The following is a 23,919-nucleotide window of genomic DNA, read 5'->3' on the forward strand; positions in this document are numbered from 1 at the left end:
GTCTGTGTGTGAGTCTGCGTCTAAACAAGCTAGAATGATGACTGGTGTAGATGGAGAATAGCTTTGATAAGTGGTTCGCTAGCAATCATTAAACGTTGCACACACACACACACACACACCCACACACACACACACACACACACACACACACACACACATATATATATATACATATTATATGCAATGTGATTGTATGTGTGTGTACCTGTGCGTGTTCGAATATCGGCCATTTCGCGCGTTGACCTTGTAAGTGGATTTCATTTTTCGACTAACATTACAGCAGAGCTGACGTGGATCGGCCTTACTCTACAGCAAAAATAAAAACAAAGAAAAGGATTAAAACAACAGATCCGAAACTAAAAGTAAGAACGTTAGAAAAAATATTTATATATACATAGCTGACATTTGCCTGGAATCCCCCCCCCCCAAAAAAAATAAATAATAATAACTCAAATGACAATTTGTAAATATATATATATATGTGCATATATATATTCATTTATTTTCGATAGACGTCTATTGAAAGTGAAAGTAAAGAAAAACAGTGAGCAAAAAAAAAAAATTTAAGAAACTCAAACATCATAAAAATATTGACAAAACAGAAAAAAAAAAAAGACAAAGTCCTATTTTGCTTTTAGTAAGCAAAAAAAAACTATTACAGAGTAAAAAAAAACAAAAACAAAAAGGAAAACAAATACGATACAAATAAAAAAATACCGGTGCTTGCGGTCCTTTTTTTCGTTTTCTTTTTTTTTTTTTCGAACTATGACCGAAATCTACGATGGACATCATATATGTTGCAGTTATCTTCGACCTTTTATCAGTAAGTATATGGATATTGGATATATATATATATATATATATATATATATATATATATATATATATATATATATATATATATATATATATATAACTGTCCAAAAAAGGAAATGAAGTAATATATATATATGTGTGTGTGGGTTTGTGTGTATATATATATATACGTGTATATATATATATATATATATACGTGTATATATATACGTGTATATATATATATATATATATATATATATATATATATATATATATATATAGCTGCCTTTCATTCCTTGGACAGTAAATCTTTGGAATTCTCTTCTTGCTCCGTGTTTCCCTGACGGCATTAGCGAACATTGATTTTTAATGTAATGTGAAGTACGCATCGTGCTGCCTAAATCCATTCCCAAGTTTCCCCTCTATACAACTCCTTCTCTTTTTAATGATTCTTGCACCCCTCCTCCATCGCAATGTTCTTTGATTGGGATATATATATATATATATATATATATATATATATATATATATATATATATATTCTCTGTAAGAATATGTGCTTTTTGAAACTTATAAGTTGATTTTAGTTGAGATTTGGATAGTTTTGTTTTGTAGGCGTATATAGGCGTGTACGGGCCATCCCTATATAGAGTGTTACCGCCTCTCTCATATATATATATATATATATATATATATATATATATATATATAGTGCTTTTCGAGGTGGTATACTTAAACTTAAAATAAATCACTAAATATGTTTTCATTATAGAAAATTATTGTCATTTATTATTTAAGTACAATGTTGACTATGACACTCGCGGCTCGAGCGTATACGGCGTAATCAAGAGGTATAATTTTCATAAATTCTACACCTTAAATCAGGCTGTACGAGGTGCCTTAAATAAGTTTCCAGATTTTTTCGTATGGGTACTTGTATTGATAGCGCACAAATAAAAATGTATTCCCTATCAAAGTAATCTCCCCCGGCTTCAATGCACTTGTTATACGGTTCCAACAACTTTTGGAAGGTCTCGCAACTCTCATCATCTCTCGCGGACACCCTGTCTTTTTAATCTCTTATGTCACTAAAAAAATTGCTGCTCGATTTATGAAAGTTGATGCATACATTTCTATGGCATTTTCTATGCTCAAAACAAAAGTTTATTGCATATCATTTTTCTAAAGTGTCCTGTCCAGATTGCATTTTTGAAAATCACCAACTGTGACAATCAGGCTTTAGTAGGGTGTATTTCAATTTTACTTGAACTCAAAGGAGTTCAACTGTTTCTCAAAATTACCTGGAATTGAGCCAAGCACACCTATGATGATTTCCACGATAGAAGTTTTCTTGTTCCACAATCTACCAATCTCCAACCCCAGTTTCTAATAGCTCCCTAGTTTCTTATTATTCTTGTCTGATAAGTTGACGTCGTTTGAGCAAGTCACATATCAATAATTTGCCATTCACAACTACAATATCTGGTTTCCTGACAGTTATCTTTACGTCAACAGTGAACCATGAAATCCTGGAGAATCTAAACGTCCTCATTTTCCACTGCTGTTTTTGGGTGATGTTGGAACCACTTGTCCATCAGTTGGATTCCAAATTTCTGGCACACACTCTAATGCAGATTTGCACATAATTTGTCATGACTAAATTTGTACTGTTTTTTAGCAAGTGTAGAACACGCACTAACAATGTGGTTCACTATTTCAAGAGTCACACCACACAGCCTGCACTTATAAGAATACTCCTTCCAAAGGATGATTCTATTGATTGAATTTGTATTTGTTGCCTAATATTTTCACTGTTTTATTATTATTATTATTATTATTATTATTATTATTATTATTATTATTATTATTATTATTATTGGCTCACATGGAGCTTTCACACAAGTCAACAAACGATCTGATTGGAAACCTGTGGTGTTCTCTGGAAGCTGAGTGACAACAATCTCCCCAGACGTCCATCTCTCTCCACCTCCTTCGATAGCATTTGCAAATGAATTTGCATCATCGCAACAGTCGCTTACCATTGATTTCTCGCTAGCAGTGGCCATTGGTTTATACTGGAATTTGAGTGGCATTCAGCCTTCCCAAGGTCCCAGTTCTCTTTGCGCTTGTCCAGCCGAGGTCTGGTTGGCGCTCGCTCCTCGGTCTTTCAGTCCTTATTGACCCTTCTCGGCCCTTTGGTATTACTTTTTTATTGGGGGGAACGGCGATGAAACAATGGGGGGGTGCATGTTGGGGGGTGTAAAACTTGTTCATATGCAGCTTCGGCGTTCTTCAATCCCTGTAACGCTTATTCGTTATATTGTCTTGTATTATTCTCCGCATTCAAGGGTTTTCCTTAATATTTCAGTCGTTTTCATTATCGTTAGTCGTTGTACTTTTGCAGTTACTATTATTATTATTATTATTATTATTATTATTATTTATTTATTTATTTATTTACTTTTTTATAAATAAGACCACCAAGAATGAAAATGAAGATGAAATCAATTCTCCTGAGAGATGGTGTGCGTCTTCACTTTTATATTTTTTCTTACACTTATCCAGGCCAGAGGCCACTCGGGGATAAGAATTATAAGTGGACAGTGGTCAATCGAACAATGTCGTAGTAATTCTTAATGGAAATTTGGTAAATTGGATACTTAAGCGGAACGGCTCATCAAGAACTTGTTTACGTTGGACTTGAAGACGACCATGTCATAGTCAGCCGGAAAGCAGGGAAATAGAAGAGAGTTTCACAGGTGAGCAGTTCTAAGAAAGAAACTTTGTTCATGGAATCTGCCTTTAGGTTTAGGCACAAATCAGATAAAGAGTGGGTGAAATTTACTTACATTTTAAGTGATTTAAACAAAAAAAAAATAATAATAATAAATGAAGATTTGGTTGTTAGTAGTAGTAGTAGTAGTAGTAGTAGTAGTAGTAGTAGTAGTAGTAGTAGTAGTGACGTTGTTTATGAGAAAGCGAAAAGAGGTCAGACATCATCGCACTGTTCTCAACTATTGCTTAAGTTTCGTATATCTTTTTCTTCTACATAGTTCAATTAAAATGACTTCCCTAAAAGCATATTTCAAGAGAAAGTTTAATCATTTATCTTTTCTTTTATTAAATCTCTTTAATTACTGTTAATATAGAAAAAAACTATTACACATATACAGGAAACATAGGATGATACAACTACGAATGGATAACAGCAAAAAAAAACAAGCCTAGTTAATAAGTCGTATACATAATATATATTTATAATTTATATTTTTTAAACATTTTTACATACATACATATATGTATATATATATATGACTACAAATATATATATATATATAAATATATACATGATATATATATATTATATACATAAATATATATATTAATAATATAATTAATATATATATATATATATATATATATATATATATATATATATTATATATATACAGATGTATGTACTGTGGGGATCAAAAGAGTTTGCAGCCCTATTTTTTTCTCAATTTCTTTATTAATTTTGCTTTATTTTTCATTTTGGACTCTTCCATCATTTGCTGGTTGCCATTCTGGTTCGTTCCATTACTACATTTTACTATAAAAACCACAATGTAATAATAGTTCGGCATTTTCCACTTTTCAGGTGAGCCAAAAGTTTATGCAGGTTATCTTAATTTATTGATAATGGCTAAAGGAAAGATGTTGACAGATAGGGAGAAGGGGGAAATTTTTACATTTCTTGCTGCAAAGAAGTCTACATTGGAAATTTCGAAAATTTTGAAACGATCATCGAACTGTGAAACGTTTCGTCATTGACGGCAAAGATGGAAGAAAAAAACATAAAAGTGGCAGACCAAAGGTGACTTCACCACGAGATATTAGAAAAATCAAGAGGAGTTTGCTAGCAACCCCACACAGCACAAGCAAAGCTATTTTCGACCATGCAGGAGTGTCTGGCATCTCTAAAAGGACCCGAAGTCGAATTTTGAAACAGATAGCCGACCAGAGAACACAGACAAAATGTCCTCCTTTGAATAATATAAACTGTCAGAAGCGACTAGTATGGGCCACTAAATATTTGAAACCCAATTTTCAAAATGTTCTCTGGACTGACGAGGCCAGAGCAACCCTCGACGGCCCCGACGGTTGGGCCAAGGGATGACTTCTTAAAGCCCACGCTTGCGATTCAGACGTCAACATGGAGGAGGAGGAGTGATGATTTGGGCTGTTATTATTGGAAGTGAGATTGTTGGTCCTTTTCTTGTCCCTGACTGTGTCAAAATGAATTCTGTGAACTACTGCAAGTTTTTGGAAGCAAATTTATTGCCCTGGTTGAATTCACAAAATGATACTCTCAACCAGAATCTAATTATCCAACAACACAATGCCACAAGCCATGCTTTTCGGTTCACAAAAGCTTGGCTTTCAGACAAGGGGATCTCTGGTGAACGTCTGGTGGACTGGCCACCTCAGAGCCCGGATTTAAATCCTACAGAGAACCTCTGGTCGATTCTGAAGAGGAAGGTTTACGAAAACGGGCATCAATTCCATAGTAAAAAAGACATTTGGGAGAGAATCAAGAAGGTATCTTCTGAAATCACACCTCAGCAAGCGCATACATTAACATCCTCTGTTGGTAGGAGGCTGATTGATTTGATTAAAAATGGAGGAAAGCGAATAAAGGGTTAAATAGTTTCATAAAATCGTATTGTTCTGTTAATTGTTATTTGAGTAATAACTGTTGTTTTCTTGTAATATGTTATCAATATATGGTACTATAATCATGATGACACAATTTTTCGAATTATATCATGTTTAAAAATGGTATTTATTGCGGATAAATGAGTGCTTGCAAACTCTTTTGGCTCATATTCCTTCATGCCGTACCCCCCCCAGAATATGATTATTTGGTTTCCGTTTCTATGAATTTACTTCATATATTTGCATATCAAACAGTGAGTAACATAGTTATTATATTGGAAAATATTGAAGCATAAATTTATCAATGTATACAATTTGCAAACACTTTTGATCCCCACTGTATATACATACAAATGTCTATATATATATGTGTGTGTATGTGTGTGTGTGCGCGCGCGCGTGTGTGTGTGTGTTTGTCGTATACATTTGTCGTCATCCATATACAGTACTGTTTTGTTGTAATTAGTGCGGCTAAACTAGCACCTCTTCCAAGGATTGAACCTAGAACCAGTGCGCTGACAGTCGTAGTTTTACCCATCGACTCACGGGAGCGGCGCCCGTAAATAAACACCACAAATTTCTATTTTAAACAAACATTCGTCCAGTACTTTAATAGTGCTCAAACCGCCTGTTTACAAACAAACATCATATCTGCTATGACATCATATATGACTTATATAATAAAAGACAAACAGGAATTATATATATATATATATATATATAAGATATATATATATATATATATGTATATATATATCTTATATTCTATAAAAGTGAGAATTTGTAAGGACACTTCTCAACCTATATACTCAACGAATCTTTGATCTACAGACTTAAATTTTGATATGGATGATATTCAGACATGTGGAAAAGTTTTTAATCGGTTTTCATACAGAAAAAATGCTTCTAAGGTTCAAAATTGAAAATAGGAACGTGAGAGTTGTCGGATTTTTAACTTTTTGCTGTTTTATGATTGCGCATGCGTGAATGGTTCCCATTGCAGATGCCTTATGTTAAGTATGGGTCGGTTTCAAAACACTTTTTTAAAGGACGAGCGGTAATCGTACGTGACTTATTGTTTAGGGGTTTTGGTTTCGATCTCAGATCGAGTATTTATTTTTTTTTTACTTACTGGAAGTGATTGGTTGGTTGGTTGGTTGATTGGTTGTTTTACGGTATATAAACCCTTTTCAGGTTATTTAATGCCAAATCCAATGATTTTGAAGAAAAAAATTTTAATAGAATATATTTGCGTTTTTTTTTGTTTTTTTTTTTTTGTTTTTTCTTTCAAGTCATTTTCTATTCAACCTATAGTTGGGACCCTAACAGGTACTACCACACCGAGTCAGAGTGGATATGGGAGCAATGGCAATTAAAGGGTAGCTCCACCCAAAGCCCGCAAGATGGGACCTCACCAGCGGATATAGTTTAAGGTCATATCCAGGACGTACAGGAAGTGAACTGTTGAAAAAAAAATAATAAACACATGCACACGTGTCAGTTTTTTTAATTGTTTTTAAAGGAATATAACGTTATGTTTAAGATCTACGGTAATTCTGTTTAATCTCTCTCTCTCTCTATATATATATACACACACACATATATATATATATATATATATATATATATATATATATATATATATATATCTGTGTGTATATATATATATATATATAGTAAGTTATAAAATATATATGGCGCCATATATATTTTTTAACTTACTAACTAGCTCTACCTACGTATTGAGCACTTTTGAAGTAAATACTTAAAGTTTACGCATAAATTTATACTTTCGTATATTAATTTTATGTGAGTAAATGAAGATAGATAGATAGATAGATAGATAGATAGATATAGAAACGTGCTGTTTTTCAAGGTGTGGTTGATTTTGATTGAAATTCGAATCTATCCTTACGTCAGCATCAAAAACGAACTATTAAAAAGTCATTAATAAAACACGACGAACTGATTACCAAGATGCGGAAATTGAACGTGTAAAAAAAAAAATCGACTGATGTTGTCGACGTGTGACGTCAAATTTTTCTTGGGAAACCCGGGATTGTTGATCCGCCTTAATCTGGGATTTGGATTAGGCACAAGCTGTCAACGGGTTCGGAGTACGGTTGTTGGGGAAGGGGGAACGATTAACCGATAGATATGCACCAACACCTTCCTACAAAAGCCGCAAAAGATCCAACTTCGTCTTTTCTCGTGATGGTGACTGGGGACCCCTTGTGAATTTCATATTCCCGTGCAACTTCCCTCTTTGGAGGAAGCCGGTTCAGCCCCTCTAGAATTACTGCTTCTTCGGTACGAAGTAAGGGGGGGGTAACAGATAGAGGTTTAAGCTAAACAAACTCCACACGTCGGTTAAAAAGCTTTGGATCATTAAAGTTAAGAAATGTTCAGCCTGGTCGCCGCCTAGATGGGTGATCATTTGGCATTACCATGTGCTGCAGTTAGAAATACTTTACGTGCATAAATGTGTACGATTTCTACTGCAACCAAAACTGATGTCATCATTTGTTTAAGCCACACATTTCCGTTAAGTTTTACAAACAGGATTAATCATCGGAAGTATAAGTGTTTAGACTAAACAAAGAGCTTTTGCAAAGCGTTTGTTGTTTGTTTAACAAGTACTTACACTCCGGGTCAGAGTGGACCTGGAAGCAATGGCAATTAAAGCGTGGCTCCACACTTCCCAAATCCCGCAAGCTGGGGCCTCGCCATCGGATATAGTTTAAGGTCATATCCAGGACCCCCATTGAGGGACTTTTACCCTCTGCAGGGGGGCAGTCGGTGTATTCTAATGCCCCATCGACAGGGCCCATAATTGTCAGAATAAAATTCTATTCTATCAAGTTAACATGCTTGTTTATAAAAAGTGATTCTAAAACGCCTCTTTTAGGTGATATTCCATTTAGACTTACGAAACATAACCATAATAATAACTGACTAGTTTATTTTTCGGCGTTGCTCGGAAACAATAACATAACACATCGACCGAAACATTAAGAAAATAACATTCAAGATGAAAGCAGAAGTCCCAATATCCAGGACCTCAGATTACTTTTGCATTTCTTGTGCTATTACAAGCAGTTGTAGTATTTGTAGTAGAAGTAGTAACAGAAGTAGTCCTAGTAGAACTACTATTAGTATTAGTAGTAATAGTTGCATTACCAATAACAGTAGCAGTCTAAGATATAAAAGGCAATAGGATATGGATGTTTGTTCTTCCGTTTGTTTGTCTGTCTGTCTGTCTCCATATTTTCAAACTCTATCTCTTCCGAAACTAAAGGTCGCAAAGGAGCGCTAGGGGCCTCAAATGATTGGATGTTTTATGTACCATTTATGGGTCATTAGCCGGTTAAAAGTTTTTAAGGGGTCAAAAAGGGGTCAAAATTGAAAAAAAAATCGTTATACATTTTTGACATTCATCTTAGTTTATTTTTAATTTTTAATGTTTAATCAGTTCATATGCGTTCACGTTCGTACAGTGGTAACGTCACTAGCTTCGCATGCTTCAGTTTTACTTTCGGTTTCGATTCTAGCTGATTGGCCCTCAAATACATTTTTTTTTTTTTTACTTTTCAAATCACGGCTCTATAATAATATATACGAAATCTGGACAATATCATATTTAAGCGTATTTTATGGCCGAGCACCCCCCCCCCACCGCCCCGCTAGTACTGCTAGTCTAATTTATAAAACTATGTTTGTCTGTCAGTCTCTCTAGTTTTAGACTATATCTTTACCGAAACTAAAAGTCGCAGAGCTGCGCTATAGGCCTCAAATGATTGTAATTTGATGGACCGTTCTTTATGGGTCTTTAACCGGTCAAAGTTGTTTTTAAGGGGTCCAAAAAGTTGTTTTTAAGGGGTCCAAAAAGTTGTTTTTAAGGGGCACAAAAAGTTGTTTTTAAGGGGTCCAAAAAGTTGTTTTTAAGGGGCACAAAAAGTTGTTTTTAAGGGGTCCAAAAAGTTGTTTTTAAGGGGTCCAAAAAGTTGTTTTTAAGGGGCACAAAAAGTTGTTTTTAAGGGGTCCAAAAAGTTTTTAAGGGGTCCAAAAAGTTGTTTTTAAGGGGCACAAAAAGTTGTTTTTAAGGGATCCAAAAAGTTGTTTTTAAGGGGCACAAAAAGTTGTTTTTAAGGGGTCCAAAAAGTTGTTTTTAAGGGGTCCAAAAAGTTGTTTTTAAGGGGTCCAAAAAGTTGTTTTTAAGGGGCACAAAAAGTTGTTTTTAAGGGTCCAAAAAGTTGTTTTTAAGGGGCACAAAAAGTTGTTTTTAAGGGATCCAAAAAGTTGTTTTTAAGGGGCACAAAAAGTTGTTCTTAAGGGGCACAAAAAGTTGTTTTTAAGGGGTCCAAAAAGTTGTTTTTAAGGGGCACAAAAAGTTGTTTTTAAGGGGTCCAAAAAGTGGTCAAAATTGGAGAGAAAAAAAATCGTTGCATATTTCGTACATCCATCTCAGTGTAATTTTGATTAGAAATCTTTAATCAGTTCATATGCGTGTCACGTAGGTACGGAGGTAACGTCACCAGCTTTGAATGCTATAGTTTTGCTTTCGGATCTGATTTTAGCTGATGACACCCAAATACATTTTTTTGAGAACTTTTGAAATCATGATTCTATAATAATATATGCCAGTTAATGTATGACAAATTAAAATATCATATTTAAGCGTATTTTACGACCGGGCAAAGCTGGGCGCCCCTATGCTGATATATATATATATATATATATATATATATATATATATATATATATATATATAAGATAAAATTAAAAGCCAAGAACAATGCGAGATTTTTTTTTATATAGAGTAAAATTAAATGCAAACAAAAGAAATAAATTTCTTTTTTTTTGTTGTTTGTTTTTTCTTTTTCACACAAATTTTAACTCTAAACAACAGTAATTTTTTTTTCTGTTGTATTCAATGGTGAATTAACTCTAAACAACAGAAAAAAAAAATTACTGTTGTTTAGAGTTAAAATTTGTGTGAAAAAGAAAAAACAAACAACAAAAAAAAAGAAATTTATTTCTTTTGTTTGCATTTAATTTTACTCTATATAAAAAAAATCTCGCATTGTTCTTGGCTTTTAATTTTATCTTATAATTTTCTTCAACAATGCTTCAAGCAAACTACAACCTACTTATATATATATATATATATATATATATATATATATATATATATATATATATATTAAATTTATTAAATTTATTTATACAAACATTGATGGCTACATATGTGCATACATGTTTCTGTAATCACCCGCGTTGGAGGATTACGTCTTCAGGCCAAGGATTATCGTCGTTGGTAGACACATGTTGTTTCATTGGATATACTTCTAGGAAACTAAACTCTACTGGCTATATATATATATATATATATATATATATATATATATATATATATATATATATATATATATATGAAATGTATTTATACAAACATTGATGGCTACATATGTGCATACATGTTTCTGTAATCACCCGCGTTGGGGGATTACGTCTTCAGGCCAAGAATTATCGTCGAGAACTGATATTTCAAACAAAAGCATTTTCTTATTTCGTTTACAAAGTTAGAATTCAACATGGGTAGGGGTTATAAGTGGGGCGGGGAGGACAAGTGAGGTCTTTGAAGATAATAAACATCTTTTTTATTTCCCTTTTTTTTATATTCTCTTTTTTTTAAGTTCATCTATCCCACCTTTTGGTTTTTATGGCACAAGATACTTGAGAATGTAGAATTTTTGTCTTGCGGTCTGTAAATTAAAGACATTTACATGGGCATTAAGCACTGACCGGTGCCGTTCAATCCACACAAACACACACACACACACACTAGAAGCAAAGAGTGTTGTATTTTACTCCCACACACTCACACACACGCACTGGAAACATGCCATAACTATATCGACACAGGAATAAAATTAAAATTCAAAATTAAAATAAATTAAATAAATAAATAAAACAAAACAAAACAAAACAAAACAAAAAACAAACAAACAAACCAAAAACAAAAATAAAACGCCGAAAGTTATCAAACTCTAATGTGATAAGTCACTGATTACAAATCAAGTGGTTTGTCCTATCAGATATTACAGTGAAGTAATAATTTCAGAACGATACTGGCCCAAAAGGTAAAGCTCGATATATAAAAATAGAGCAACATATAAGTTTAATAATTAAAGTTAAATTTTGTCGATTAAAATATATATAAAAAAAACATATTCACGTTAAGAATTCATCGTTTGAAACAAGGAATAAATTGAGAAGAATTATATTTATTTCCTTAATCCATGGATTTTCAATAATGGCTCATATCATCAGAGGAAATCAAATGCAATTAGCAAAATGTTCAACAATAAATATTTTTTCTTAGCACCATTTAAATAACTGTTAAATAACTTTTAAATAACTGTTAAATAACTTTTAAATAACTATTAAATAACTGTTAAATAACTTTTAAATAACTGTTAAATAACTGTTAAATAACTTTTAAATAACATTTTCAATATATGTGCTGATAAGCAAAATATTTATTTATTCATGGCTGTACATTTTGATTAATTGCATTTCATTTCCTCTGATGATATGAGCCATTATTGAAAATCCATGGATTAAGGAAATAAACCAAATTTTCTCCATTTATTCCTTATTTCATACAATAAATTCTTTACTTGAATATATTTTTATATATATTTTAATCTACAAAATTAAACTTTAATCATTACAGTTATATATAACTTTTGGGACACCATATATATATATATATATATATATATATATATATATATATATATATATATAACTGTAATATATATATATATATAACTGTAATATATATATATATATGAATATATATATCAATATATATATATCAACATATAGATATCAACAAATATATATCAACATATATATATATATATGCTGATATATATTTGTTGATATCTATATGTTAATATATATATATATATATATGGTGTCCCAAAAGAAGCAGAATTGATCAAATATAAGATGGAACAACAGAAGCAACAAATCAGTAAAAAAAAAGATTTAGGGCATCTGGAATGACGATAACAATGTCATCAGAGGTCGTTACACCAGCGAGGGGCCGATATTCATCATAGAGTGGTACTTTTGGTCGAATTCAAATTTCAAATCCGTCAGCTTCTTTTGGGACACCGTGCATATGTGTGTGCCAGTGGCACTAGTATTAGTTGTATAAATATACCAGCACTACTACTATTAGTTTGTGTTGATACCATGGCTTATTACTGCTTATCAAAGCGCAAAAGCCACTCGAGGATAATAATTAATGAGTATTAGGTGGATGTTGGGGCAAAACTGTGATGATTAGTAATGCCGGTTTAATTATTTAAAATGACTTGTTAACATTAAGCTTGAAAATGACAGTGTTATAGTCGGATGTGAAGCAGTCCCACGGTATTGTGTTTCACAGATGGATAGCCTTAGGAATTTACTCGTGGGATTTTCGTCAAGTTTTAGGGAAATAGTGAATAAGTGAAACTGTTGACAGGTGGCGTAGCTAGCCAGCAGTAGTAGTAGTAGTAGTAGTAGTAGTAGTAGTAGTAGTAGTAGTAGTAGTAGAAGCAGCAGCAGTCCTGTTTAAAACAGTTGTCAAAGTAATTGTAACAGTATTTGATAAAAAAAAAAGAAATGGGAAAATAGATACAGATAGAGATAAATAGATAGATAGATAGAGTAGAGAGAGAGACAGGAGGAGGAGGAGGAGGAGGAGGAGGAGGAGGAGGAGGAGGGTTATATTTGGGTGTTACGGCGTATCAACCTATGTGAACTCATCAAACCAAATCCATTCAAATCAAATTTGTTGACCAAAAAATGGCAAAGTGCACGAAACAGAACAACTAGAAGATGTGTACGAAGTGCCTTCAATAAGTTTCCAGACTTTTTTTCGCATGGGCACTTTTATTGATAGTACATAAATTGAACTCTAGTCCCCTTTGAAGTAATCTCCTCCGACTGTAATGAATTTTGTTGTACCATTCCAACAACTTCTGGAAGGCCCCATGGAAGTCCTCTTGTGTAGGCGTGTCAGTTACCCTCGTCACAGCCTCTTTCATCTTTCCAATTGTCTCATAACCACAGCCTCTAAAGTTTTCCTTGAGATTACGCAATAACCAATTCAAGCCAAGATCAAAGTGTAGTATCTGTTATTCAGATACTGCACTTCAAATTTCTTGTTCTCTGTCAGTGGAGGGGAAATTCTTCACGACTGAGACATTTTTTTTTGTTCCTTTTCTCCGCGTTAATAAACGACCTTGGTGTCTAACTCTGTCCCGTGGGAAGGTATTGTAAATAGGAACAAGGTGAAAATTATTGGAAGGGTAAGGAACTGCCCTGGTGCTCATTTTGGTCGAATAATCTGTGACAATGGTTGGAGTTGTGGACTGGTACATTGTCCTAGTAGAAATGCCATGAATCGATTTGAAGAATACTGACCTCTTCCGACGGAATCTTTTCCTGAACTCCCTTAAAACCTCAACATAGTATTCCTTGTTGACTGTCTGATCCTTGGAACCTCAGTGCATGTAGATCATGCCTGTGCTTCCACAAAAGGGATCGTCATACGTTTCCGGATTTATTTGCTCTACCTGGCCTTCTTGGGTCTGGAAGAGCCAACATGCTTCCATTGGGAACTCTGTTTCTTGCTCTCTGAGTCATAGTAGATTAAGCATTCATCGTAAGTCACCAGATCATCTATAACTGAATTGATCAGCTCGACCAATCATCTCCCTGTTGTCATGACAACGTCTTTTCTTTTCTGATATTCTCTGCGCACTCTTTGGAAAAACCTCGCGCAAATTTTCCGCATCATCAGTTTGTTGCGAATAATTGTGAGCGCAATTCCACACTGACATCAAACTGTGCACATTGTCTCTATAGACACCCAACAATCCTTATCCATGAAATTCTTTATTTGGCCAATCAACTCTAGTGTTTTGACTTCCATACTCCTCCCACACCTCTCAATCTCTCACAGACTCCCTGCCTTCCTTGAATCTCTTATGCTACTTATAAAATAATGTTATATTCGTGCAAGATGGTCCAAAAACAGTCTGAAGCATTCCACACGTTTATTTGACATTTTTTCCAAGTTTACACTTAATTTTATTACATATCGTTCTTCTAAATTGTCCTCGCGTCCATGTTGTATTTTTGAAATTCACCAGCTGTGACAATCAATATTTAGTAGTGTGTATTCCATATCCTGCTGTAGCTGTTCATTTGAATCTAAAATCATAAAAATTGGTCAGTCATCTCATAAGATATATAGCAATAAAAAACTGAATTTTCAAGATTCTACGACCATTTTAAATACTTGTATAAAACGTCTGGAAACTTATTGAAGGCACTTCGTGCGTCTATATATCGTCTAAATATTTGTCTAATGCGACTTGAAACTTACATATGATAAACACCCTCTAATACACTGCTCTGCAAAGTAGAATATATGAGCAAAGAAGTTTACCGTTCTAACAACGAGACCAAAGGGTCCATTGTACAACATGTGCTGGGTCCCGTAAAGAGTATGGCGCTGAGATGAAAAACTAGTCGAAAGTACTTGGAAAAATCAATTGTAAAAAGTGATATTCTCCTGAACGTTGAAGGTTCAATCCTCAGTGTGGACGACCTAAAAATACAATTGCGTATTACTTGGGACCTCTATCCGGTCATGGCTGACGGAACAAGAACATGCTAGACCCGTGAAGTAAAAAAAGAGTTTAGCTCGAAATTCTGTTCAAATTCCCAAATTCGACGGAAACATTCCCGATTTCGATAAGATACACCTGGAGGAAGTCGGAGATTATATCGATCCAAACGTTGAGAAAATCACGCTCAATATGAGAACAGTATTCCAATACAAATAATACGAATAGTCGAAAGTTATATTTAAGTTCCTATTGATTATGTTTCACGACAGAAGCAGGTCTCCTTGCATCCACTGCTGCTCAAGTGATCGGTTTATCTTCGACTATCAGTAATATGCGTTGTTGTATAAGGATTAATTGTGGATTCTGTGTATTTTTGATTCAACTGAATCTCCTGGCGCAGAGGATGTTGAGGATTTTTTGCGGCTCTTTTTGTTAAGCATCATTTATTCATTTCATATGAAAACAAAAATGTTGGCATTCGTTTCTCCGATATCTTTCTAATTAGAATTCTTCCTTCAAAAACATCGGGTACTTACGGGAAGGGCCACGAAGAGGTTGATAACATCTTTGAGTAAAAAATATTTTTATGGAATGACCTAGATTCGAACTTCGAACACTCAGATAACCACTCTGTGTCGTTACCCACTTAGCAAACGCCACCTCCCTGTTGTTGTTGTTGCTGCTGTTGCTGCGCGTGTTGGGCTTCTTTATAGAGCTCGCAACGCTCGTGCCTCGTTGGCTGCAGCTATTCGTTTCCATGCATGGTGTTTACATCAAGGTTTAGCGGTTGCATGCGAAGACGTAAAGAAAAAGAAAATTCCCGTTGATTATATTTTATGCAAGAATCGCGTCTCCTCGACCTCTCCGTTACCCATCTCGAAATTGTACATGTACTTCGTAAACAAATATTCTGTAAATACGTGTTTGCTTCGATTCTTTATACTAACAGGACCTGGGTCCCGACGTAGACCGGGAAAAAGAGAAGCAAACCAAGATACGAAACACTCATAAAGAAATTGACCGGAAAGGACCATAAATACATTTTTTTATCTCACTGTTAATGTACTAATTGATCCAACTGCATAAACATTAAGATATGAAAGGAAAATGGCGACACTGCTGATTTTTTTCATGGCTATACAAAATTTAAAAGTGATTTGAAAACCTTCAAAATGTTCATTTAAAAGTAATTTCCTGTTAATATTAAAGACCAGAGGCCAAGTATTCCTTACTTTATAATTAAGAGAAGGTTATATTAAAAAAAATCAAGATGAGAATAATAGTCCGAATAATCGAAATATTTCAATTTTGTATTTGGTAGGCAATCACCTACAGATGGTGTCTCGATAAAGGCGCTGGTCCCTCGTCAATTCGCTGGGTTGACGTTATGAAAGCGATCTAGCCTATAAAAAGACTCAACGTTGGAACTTACTTCCAGTGAAGGGCTGTTGCATTTACGGTTATGTAATGATTGTTTGTCTTGTTTTACGGCATATCAAAAACTGTCAAGTCACCTAATATTAAATGGATACTTTCAAAAAAAAAAAAAAACATCTTTGAAAACAGAGACCTTATTTTTCAAAAGCATTCTTTGAATCATTATTCTTTAAAAACACTACTGTTAAAAAAAATGAAAAAGCTAGTCTTTGAAAAGACGTTTAGAATAAAGATTTAAGCAGAGATAACTTAGTTTTGAAAGGCAATTTTGGAAGCCGTCGAGCACATGCCAGCGTGTAAAACGGACGTTAAGTCGATGATGATAATTAATTTATTTTCAATAAATCAGATAATTTTAACGTTGCATTCGATTCCTCGATAGCTTTATCGTTAAAATTCTTTCTAAAGAGACATTGAGTACTTACGGAAGGGGCCAGGTGTAGGTTTGCCAACATCCCAAGTAAAAGTGCTTTTGTGGAACCAACTAGATTCGAACTTTGCACAATCAAGTCCGTGCTGTTAATCACTTAGCTGCCGTCACTGCTGCTGCTAGTGCTGCTGATGCGGCTGCTGCTGATGCTGCTGATAATGAGGATGATAAAATCTTTTAAACAATGACTGCTTAGTCGTTGGACTTCACGGCATATCAACCATTTGTCCTGTCATGTCATGTCGGAACGGCGCGTATGTTTTGTGAGTTCGTTTGGTTTGAAGGCGTGAATTTCATAAATAAATAGTCTGTAGACGATCTTATTTCGTGGCCTTATGTTTTACACGCCAGTGTTATTATCTTGTAGATATTATAGTTTATTATTCCTTTAGAGAGTCTCTGGCGTTACTAGTTCTCTGTTGTTTTAAACTGTTCCGTTGTGTTGTTTGTATTATTTATCTCTTCTTGATTTGAGATGGGAGTTTGCATTCTAGCAGTGCGTGCTTCATGGTAAGTTCTGATGCCTCGGGGTAGGCGCCATTCAGGGAAAACTTCATTGCCTAGACAGACTTCAAATCAACCTTTAAATGTTTCTATATATATTTATATCTATCTATTTATCTATCTATATATATATATATATATATATATATACATATATATATATATAATTAGAATTGAAAGGGACAATTATTTTTATACCTATGACACTAATGTTTCATCCTTTCGTAAACATTAGTGTACAAGGTGACAATTTCAACCAGTCAGGAGGTCCGAACCCAGTCATTAATACCTGCAGCAGAGAGATAAAACTTCATATCAGGAATGCATAAATTCAGTCATCATAACAATGCAATTTCAATGCCCTCTGACAGCGAAATAAATAGGAGCTGTTACTTTCGCAACGCCCCTTATATATATATATATATATATATATATATATATATGTGTGTGTGTGTGTGTGTGTGTGTGTGTGTGTGTATATATATATACTGAGTAAGGAAAAACAAGACTTCAAAACAAGGTGTTGATGGCAACAAAAAGTGTATTTCAATTTACGTTACAATTGTTTCCATGTCCAGTTCGACAATTTCAAGCATTATGTCGTTTGAAAATTTTCAAACCCAGCATTTCTTCAGCCTTTATGAATAAGCACACTTTTGGCAATGGAGCATTTTTTGAAGATAAGGAAGGAAGGGGAAATCCCTAGTTAGAAAGGCATGCGAGAAACATCTACCTTTGTTGTGGTTACGGAAAATCCCTTTTAAATAAATCTGAAGAAATGCTGGTTTTGAAAATTTTCAAACGACATAATGTTTGAAATTGTCGAACTGGACATGGAAACAATTGTAACGTAAATTGAAACACACTTTTCGTTGCCACGAACATCTTGTTCTGGAGTTTTGTTTTTGCTTACACAGTATATTAATGTTCAATTATAAAATTTGATAATTTTTTAGCTTACTCTAAAGTCAATCATTTTCGGCTTAAAACTCATTGGTATATGAAAATTTACTGAATTTCACGAACTCAGTATAATTGCATATAAGTCTATATATATATATATATATATATATATATATATATATATATATATATATATATATATATATATGCATATACGTGTATGCGTATACATATGTATATATCTATATATATGTATATATATATATACATATATATATGTATGTGTGTATGTATGTGTATGCATATATATATATATGTAGGCATATATATGTATGGCTTTCAAAATAATAACGTTATTATTTCAGTGCGGTACCAAATATACATTAAGTACCGTGTTTTCTTTTTTTGTTGTTTCGTAATAACACAGGAATTGTTTAAAGTAAATTAATTCTTCTAAATAAAATAATTGCTTTCTTTGATAATACATGTGTTTCTTTCTTTTATTTTTGTTTCGTAATAACACAAAAAGTGTTAAAACTAAATTATTTTTTAAAATAAATATATGGTTTCGTTTTTCGTATCTTGACTCCGTGATCAAGTTTATTTTTTTAAAACAAGAGATAAAAATTATGTTTTTTAAAATATTATGAGATGTGTACTCTCTTTTAAAGACATTTTCTTCTTCAAGAACAGTCATAAAACGTGTTGTCAATCGATATTTATTCAACAAGGGACCAGTTTTCCTACCTAGCAAAAAGGGGAGAGTTTTCCGGGCACGAGTTTTCCGGGCTCCATATATATATGACAAGTATACGACACTGAAATCTATCTATCTATCTATCTATCTATCTATCTATCCATCTATATATATATATATGTGTGTGTGTGTGTGTGTGTGTGTGTGTGTGTGTGTGTGATAGATCCCACGAAGTTCTAGGAAGTCAACACCCCCAAGTTTTGCCTTCTGCCTTTAAGAAAGAGTTAGTTTATTCTTTATCGCGTAAGGCGCACCTATCCGGGGAATACCTGCGAAGGTACCCAGGTAGATATATTTATTATTATTTTATTTTATTTTATTTATTTTCTTTTTCTGTAAGCAAAATCTTTTACTTAAGGGCGCTAACTTTTTAAATTTCATTTTCCGACCCTTATGTCACATCATACAGCCGCTGGAGAGAAAAAAAACATAACTTCATGGATATCTCGTATAAACAAGTGAAGTATGCATAGTCCCCCGTGCGTGCACAGTGAATGACTAAGTTCAGCGTTTGTCCCTCACCCCCACCCGTTTACCCCCAAAATTCCCCAGAGGACGTCAAATCCTGGTAAAAATGAACAAACGGCGCAGTTTTAGGCCTGAACATATGTAAATTTGAGTTCTGCACCATGAAAAAAAATAAATGATCAAGTCCATCATTCCCCCCCCCCACACCACCACCACCATTTAGCCCCAAAAGTCCCTAAGGCCTTAACATATTTAATTTTGAGGTCAGCACCAAGCACAACTACTAAATAGACATACACAGAAAATTTTGGACAAATATCGTAAAATAGTCCTAAAAGTCGAGTGTTTTTTTTTATTAGCCCTAAAAGAGCCACTGGGACACATCCAAGAGTTATCGCGAAGTATAGATAAACAAAATTATATAGAAATCAGTTAGTTACAAAAAAAACTCCTCAGAAAGTTTTATAAACAGAACTCTTAAAAATAGAACACTTAATTACAAGGGACATCTTTTAGAAATCAATAGGCTAAACATTAGGGAAAAACAGATCAAATATCAAAGTCTAATGTATGATATGAAAAGAAACTGGAATCTTGGGGAGATATCAATACATATGCTATTTATTATAGGTGCCACAGGGCTTATTAAGAAGAACCAGAAGTCATACCTAACTAATATTCCTTGTGAACCAAAGTACGAAAGAGATCCACATAATGGCCCTAAAGGGAAGATACTAAAAGGGATCCAGACAATTGCTCTTAAAGGAATATACTAAAAAGAATTCTTCGATGGTTATATAAAAAGTAGAGGAATGTCGGCAGCTGGTTCGGCTGCCCTATACCCCTCCCCCAGCATTAAAATCTTCAAAGAAAGAAAATTAAAAAAAAAAAAAAGAAACAAAATACTGGACATATTATGTTAAGGTGCAAAATAGTTCACGCATAGTTACATTGCATTTTTAACAATAAGTTAGTTGCTTACTACTGCAAAACTCATTTTGACATAGTTTTTGCTTATTCTACTCAGCGTCATATAAACAGGACAGCAATTTTACGACATATATTGTGCGAATAATTAGGCATAAATACATTACATTGCTTTCATTTTTGTGGGCTAATCCATAAGTAATAATTATTTTATATAAGATTGGCAATATAGGCATACTACTCTTTGATACTATATATAAGTCATCCACATACAGTACTGTTTCACTGTATCACAGCTCATTAGTGCGGCTAGACTAGCAACTATCTCAAGCCAGGACTGAAACTGTATGTGCCTAAACCAAAACGTAGATACCATGAAAAAACTTTCTTTCTTAGAACTGCCCGCCTGTGGAACTCTCTTCCGTTTGCCTGTTTTCAATCTGAATACAATTTGGTTGTCTTCAAGTCCAATGTAAACAAATTCTTGATGAACCGTCCTCTTAAGTAACCCAATTTACTAAATTTCCGCTACTAACGATTACTATATTATCCCATTGACTACTGTACACTCAGTAACGCTTATCCTCGAGTGGCCTGCGGGCCTTGATAAGTGGTGACCCCCTATGTAGAGAAAAATAAAAAAAAAACCTCGAACGTCTAGGCGACAGTCAGCGCTTCTCACCGTTACGCTTTTTGCTTTTGCTAAAATGCGCATGCAAAATTACAATGTTTAAACATTGTCCAAACGCCTAAGCTCTATGTGTTGTGTTTACACAAAGAGCATTTCTTTGTACGCTAGCGGGAGTTTGTTATTTCGCTCCCTGATATGCTCAAACCAAGATAGGGAGCATTTATAGTCAGTAACATACGGTACTGTTTCGCTGGATCACAGCTCATCAGCGCTGCTAGACACACACACACATACACACACACACACACACACACACACACACACACACACACATATATATATATATATATATATATATATATATATATATATATATATATATATATTTATTTACCAGTGGTAAAAAAAACCGGACTAAAGTGCTCAATGTGTAGTCAGAGCAGTATATAGGAAATTTATTACTGTGAGTCCAGAATGAGTTTACAAATTGTTTCAACTAGAGGAAAATCCTCAAAGAGAGGAAAAATCCAACTAGCATCATCAGAATTCATAGATGGAGTCCATCTATGAATTCTGATGATGCTAGTTGGATTTTTCCTCTCTTTGAGGATTTTCCTCTAGTTGAAACAATTTGTAAACTCATTCTGGACTCACAGTAATAAATTTCCTATATATATATATATATATATATATATATATATATATGTATGTATGTATATTAGGTGGAAATATTTAAAAGATTAGTTAGAATCATTGAATTCTAACAACGCTATTTGACAGTGCTCAATCAAAGAAAACAAATTCATCATTTTTTTTTTTTTTAATGTAAATACAGTCATATCTTGCTACAATGTGCAGACCGTTTCGATTATTATTGATCTCATTAGGCAATAAAAAATTTTGGAAAATAAAAACAGTTGGAGAACTTTTTTTTTTATTTTAGAGAAGAAAATACTATTCTATGCCCAACCTGCAGCATGGGCTAAAGGTCTTATGATATAAAGTCGAAACATATTTAGTAATTATTTAAAAAGCTGAAAAAAAAAATGACTCGTGCACCACCACCGAGAATCGAAACCAAAACGTTGAGCTTACGATTTACTTTTTCCTTTGACGTTAATGTCTTAGCGTGAAGACATGTTTGCTACACGGCTAAAAATTAAAATATGTACCAATAACTATTACATTACGCATGCATATTCGTAATGCTGTCGTTCGGCCTAAGCCTGGCCAATTTCATGTTTTTTTTTTTATTTTAAAACTTTTGAACTGATTTTCCCCGGCTTAAATCCAAATATAAAGTTTCGCATGAGTTCGAATACCTTATATATTAAGTTTCATTTCTGTAGATGAAAAACTGATAGAGGAGTTTCGTGAGCAATTTTTAAAAATATATATATATATATATATATATATATATATATATATATAGATAGATAGATAGATAGATAGATAGATAGAGAGAGAGAGAGAGAGAGAGACGTATACATAAATATATATAGAAAAAGGTTTGTGTTTACTATAAACTTTTTACGCAAATATTACGCAAGTATAAATCATGTAGAATATCTGCTTGAATATAATTACACGTAATAGTTAACTAAAGATGATCATAGCATAAGAAAACCGAAAAAACTAATAGGGAATTAATCAAAATTTATGTTTAAAAGAATATGCAAATTAGCTAGATCTTTTGCTAGTGAATGCAATTCCACAACCCACATATAACAAAATTGTATTTTCTTTTTAAATAAAAAGGAAAGGGGGTTTTTAATATGAATATCAATACACACAAAAGAAAAACGAATTTATAGGAGTATATATATATATTATTGTTATTATTATTATTATTCAGCCCGGCTTTGCTCGGGTCCTATCTACTGTTCATAACTTGCCCAACGTGTCAAAATACTTCACGTGAGATTTCAAATGTGTTAGACCAAAAACCGTCTAAGTAATTTCGTAGAGACGGCAGAGGTATTTTTTTAAAACTTTGACCCAAATTTTTACTCCTTAAAATTAATTATTTTAATCTCAAATCAAAATAAAAAGGTTTAGCCATGTCCAAGTTACCTACATCTAAAATTTCAAGTGTTTAGACCCCAAATTGGCGGAGAAATGTGGTAGTATCTGCAAAAGTCAACTCTTTCAACTTTAACCTTTTGGCAACAAAATTTTCGCCCCATATCTGATTAAAATGCTTGCCGCATGTCTGAATACCCGTTATGTATAAATTTTAAATGTTTAGACTCAAAATTGGCTGAGTAGTTTGCTAGACACCGCAAAGGTCAAAACTTTTGAAATTGGACTCCTTAGCAGCTGAAATTTTCAATCCAAACCGATTAAAAAGCTTGCCCTATCTCTGAATACTCTTTATGTAAAATTTCAGATGTTTAAACCAGAAATTGGCTGAGTAATTTGTTAGAGACCGCAGAGGTCAATTTTTTTTTTACTTTGACCCCAATTTTTACCCCTTAACATTTTTTTTGAGCTCGAATCAAATTAAAAATTTGATTCATGTCCAAGTAACCAACATTTTAAATTTCAAGTGTTTAAACCCAAAATTGGCGGAGAAGCTTGGTAGAGTTTTGAAAGGTCAAATCGTTGGATTTTTGACACCTTGACAGACAAATTTCTGGCCGAAAACTGATTAGGAACATTGTCC

At 33.6% G+C, this 23,919-nt stretch overlaps 1 protein-coding gene across 1 annotated transcript in view; it reads left to right on the forward strand.

The window, feature by feature from the left end:
• The first annotated feature begins 267 nt into the window (after positions 1-267).
• The window catches only part of LOC145247806 (uncharacterized), a 248,927-nt gene continuing 225,275 nt past the window's right edge, over positions 268-23,919 (forward strand). The window contains exon 1 of the mRNA XM_080109440.1: positions 268-823. Coding sequence (XP_079965566.1) covers positions 766-823 — 58 coding nt within the window. The 5' untranslated portion in view covers positions 268-765. The remainder of the gene's footprint in view (positions 824-23,919) is intronic.

The sequence above is a fragment of the Euprymna scolopes genome, chromosome 26 (assembly GCF_053919585.1).
Source record: "Euprymna scolopes isolate OS-2025 chromosome 26, ASM5391958v1, whole genome shotgun sequence".
Lineage (NCBI taxonomy): Eukaryota > Metazoa > Mollusca > Cephalopoda > Sepiida > Sepiolidae > Euprymna > Euprymna scolopes.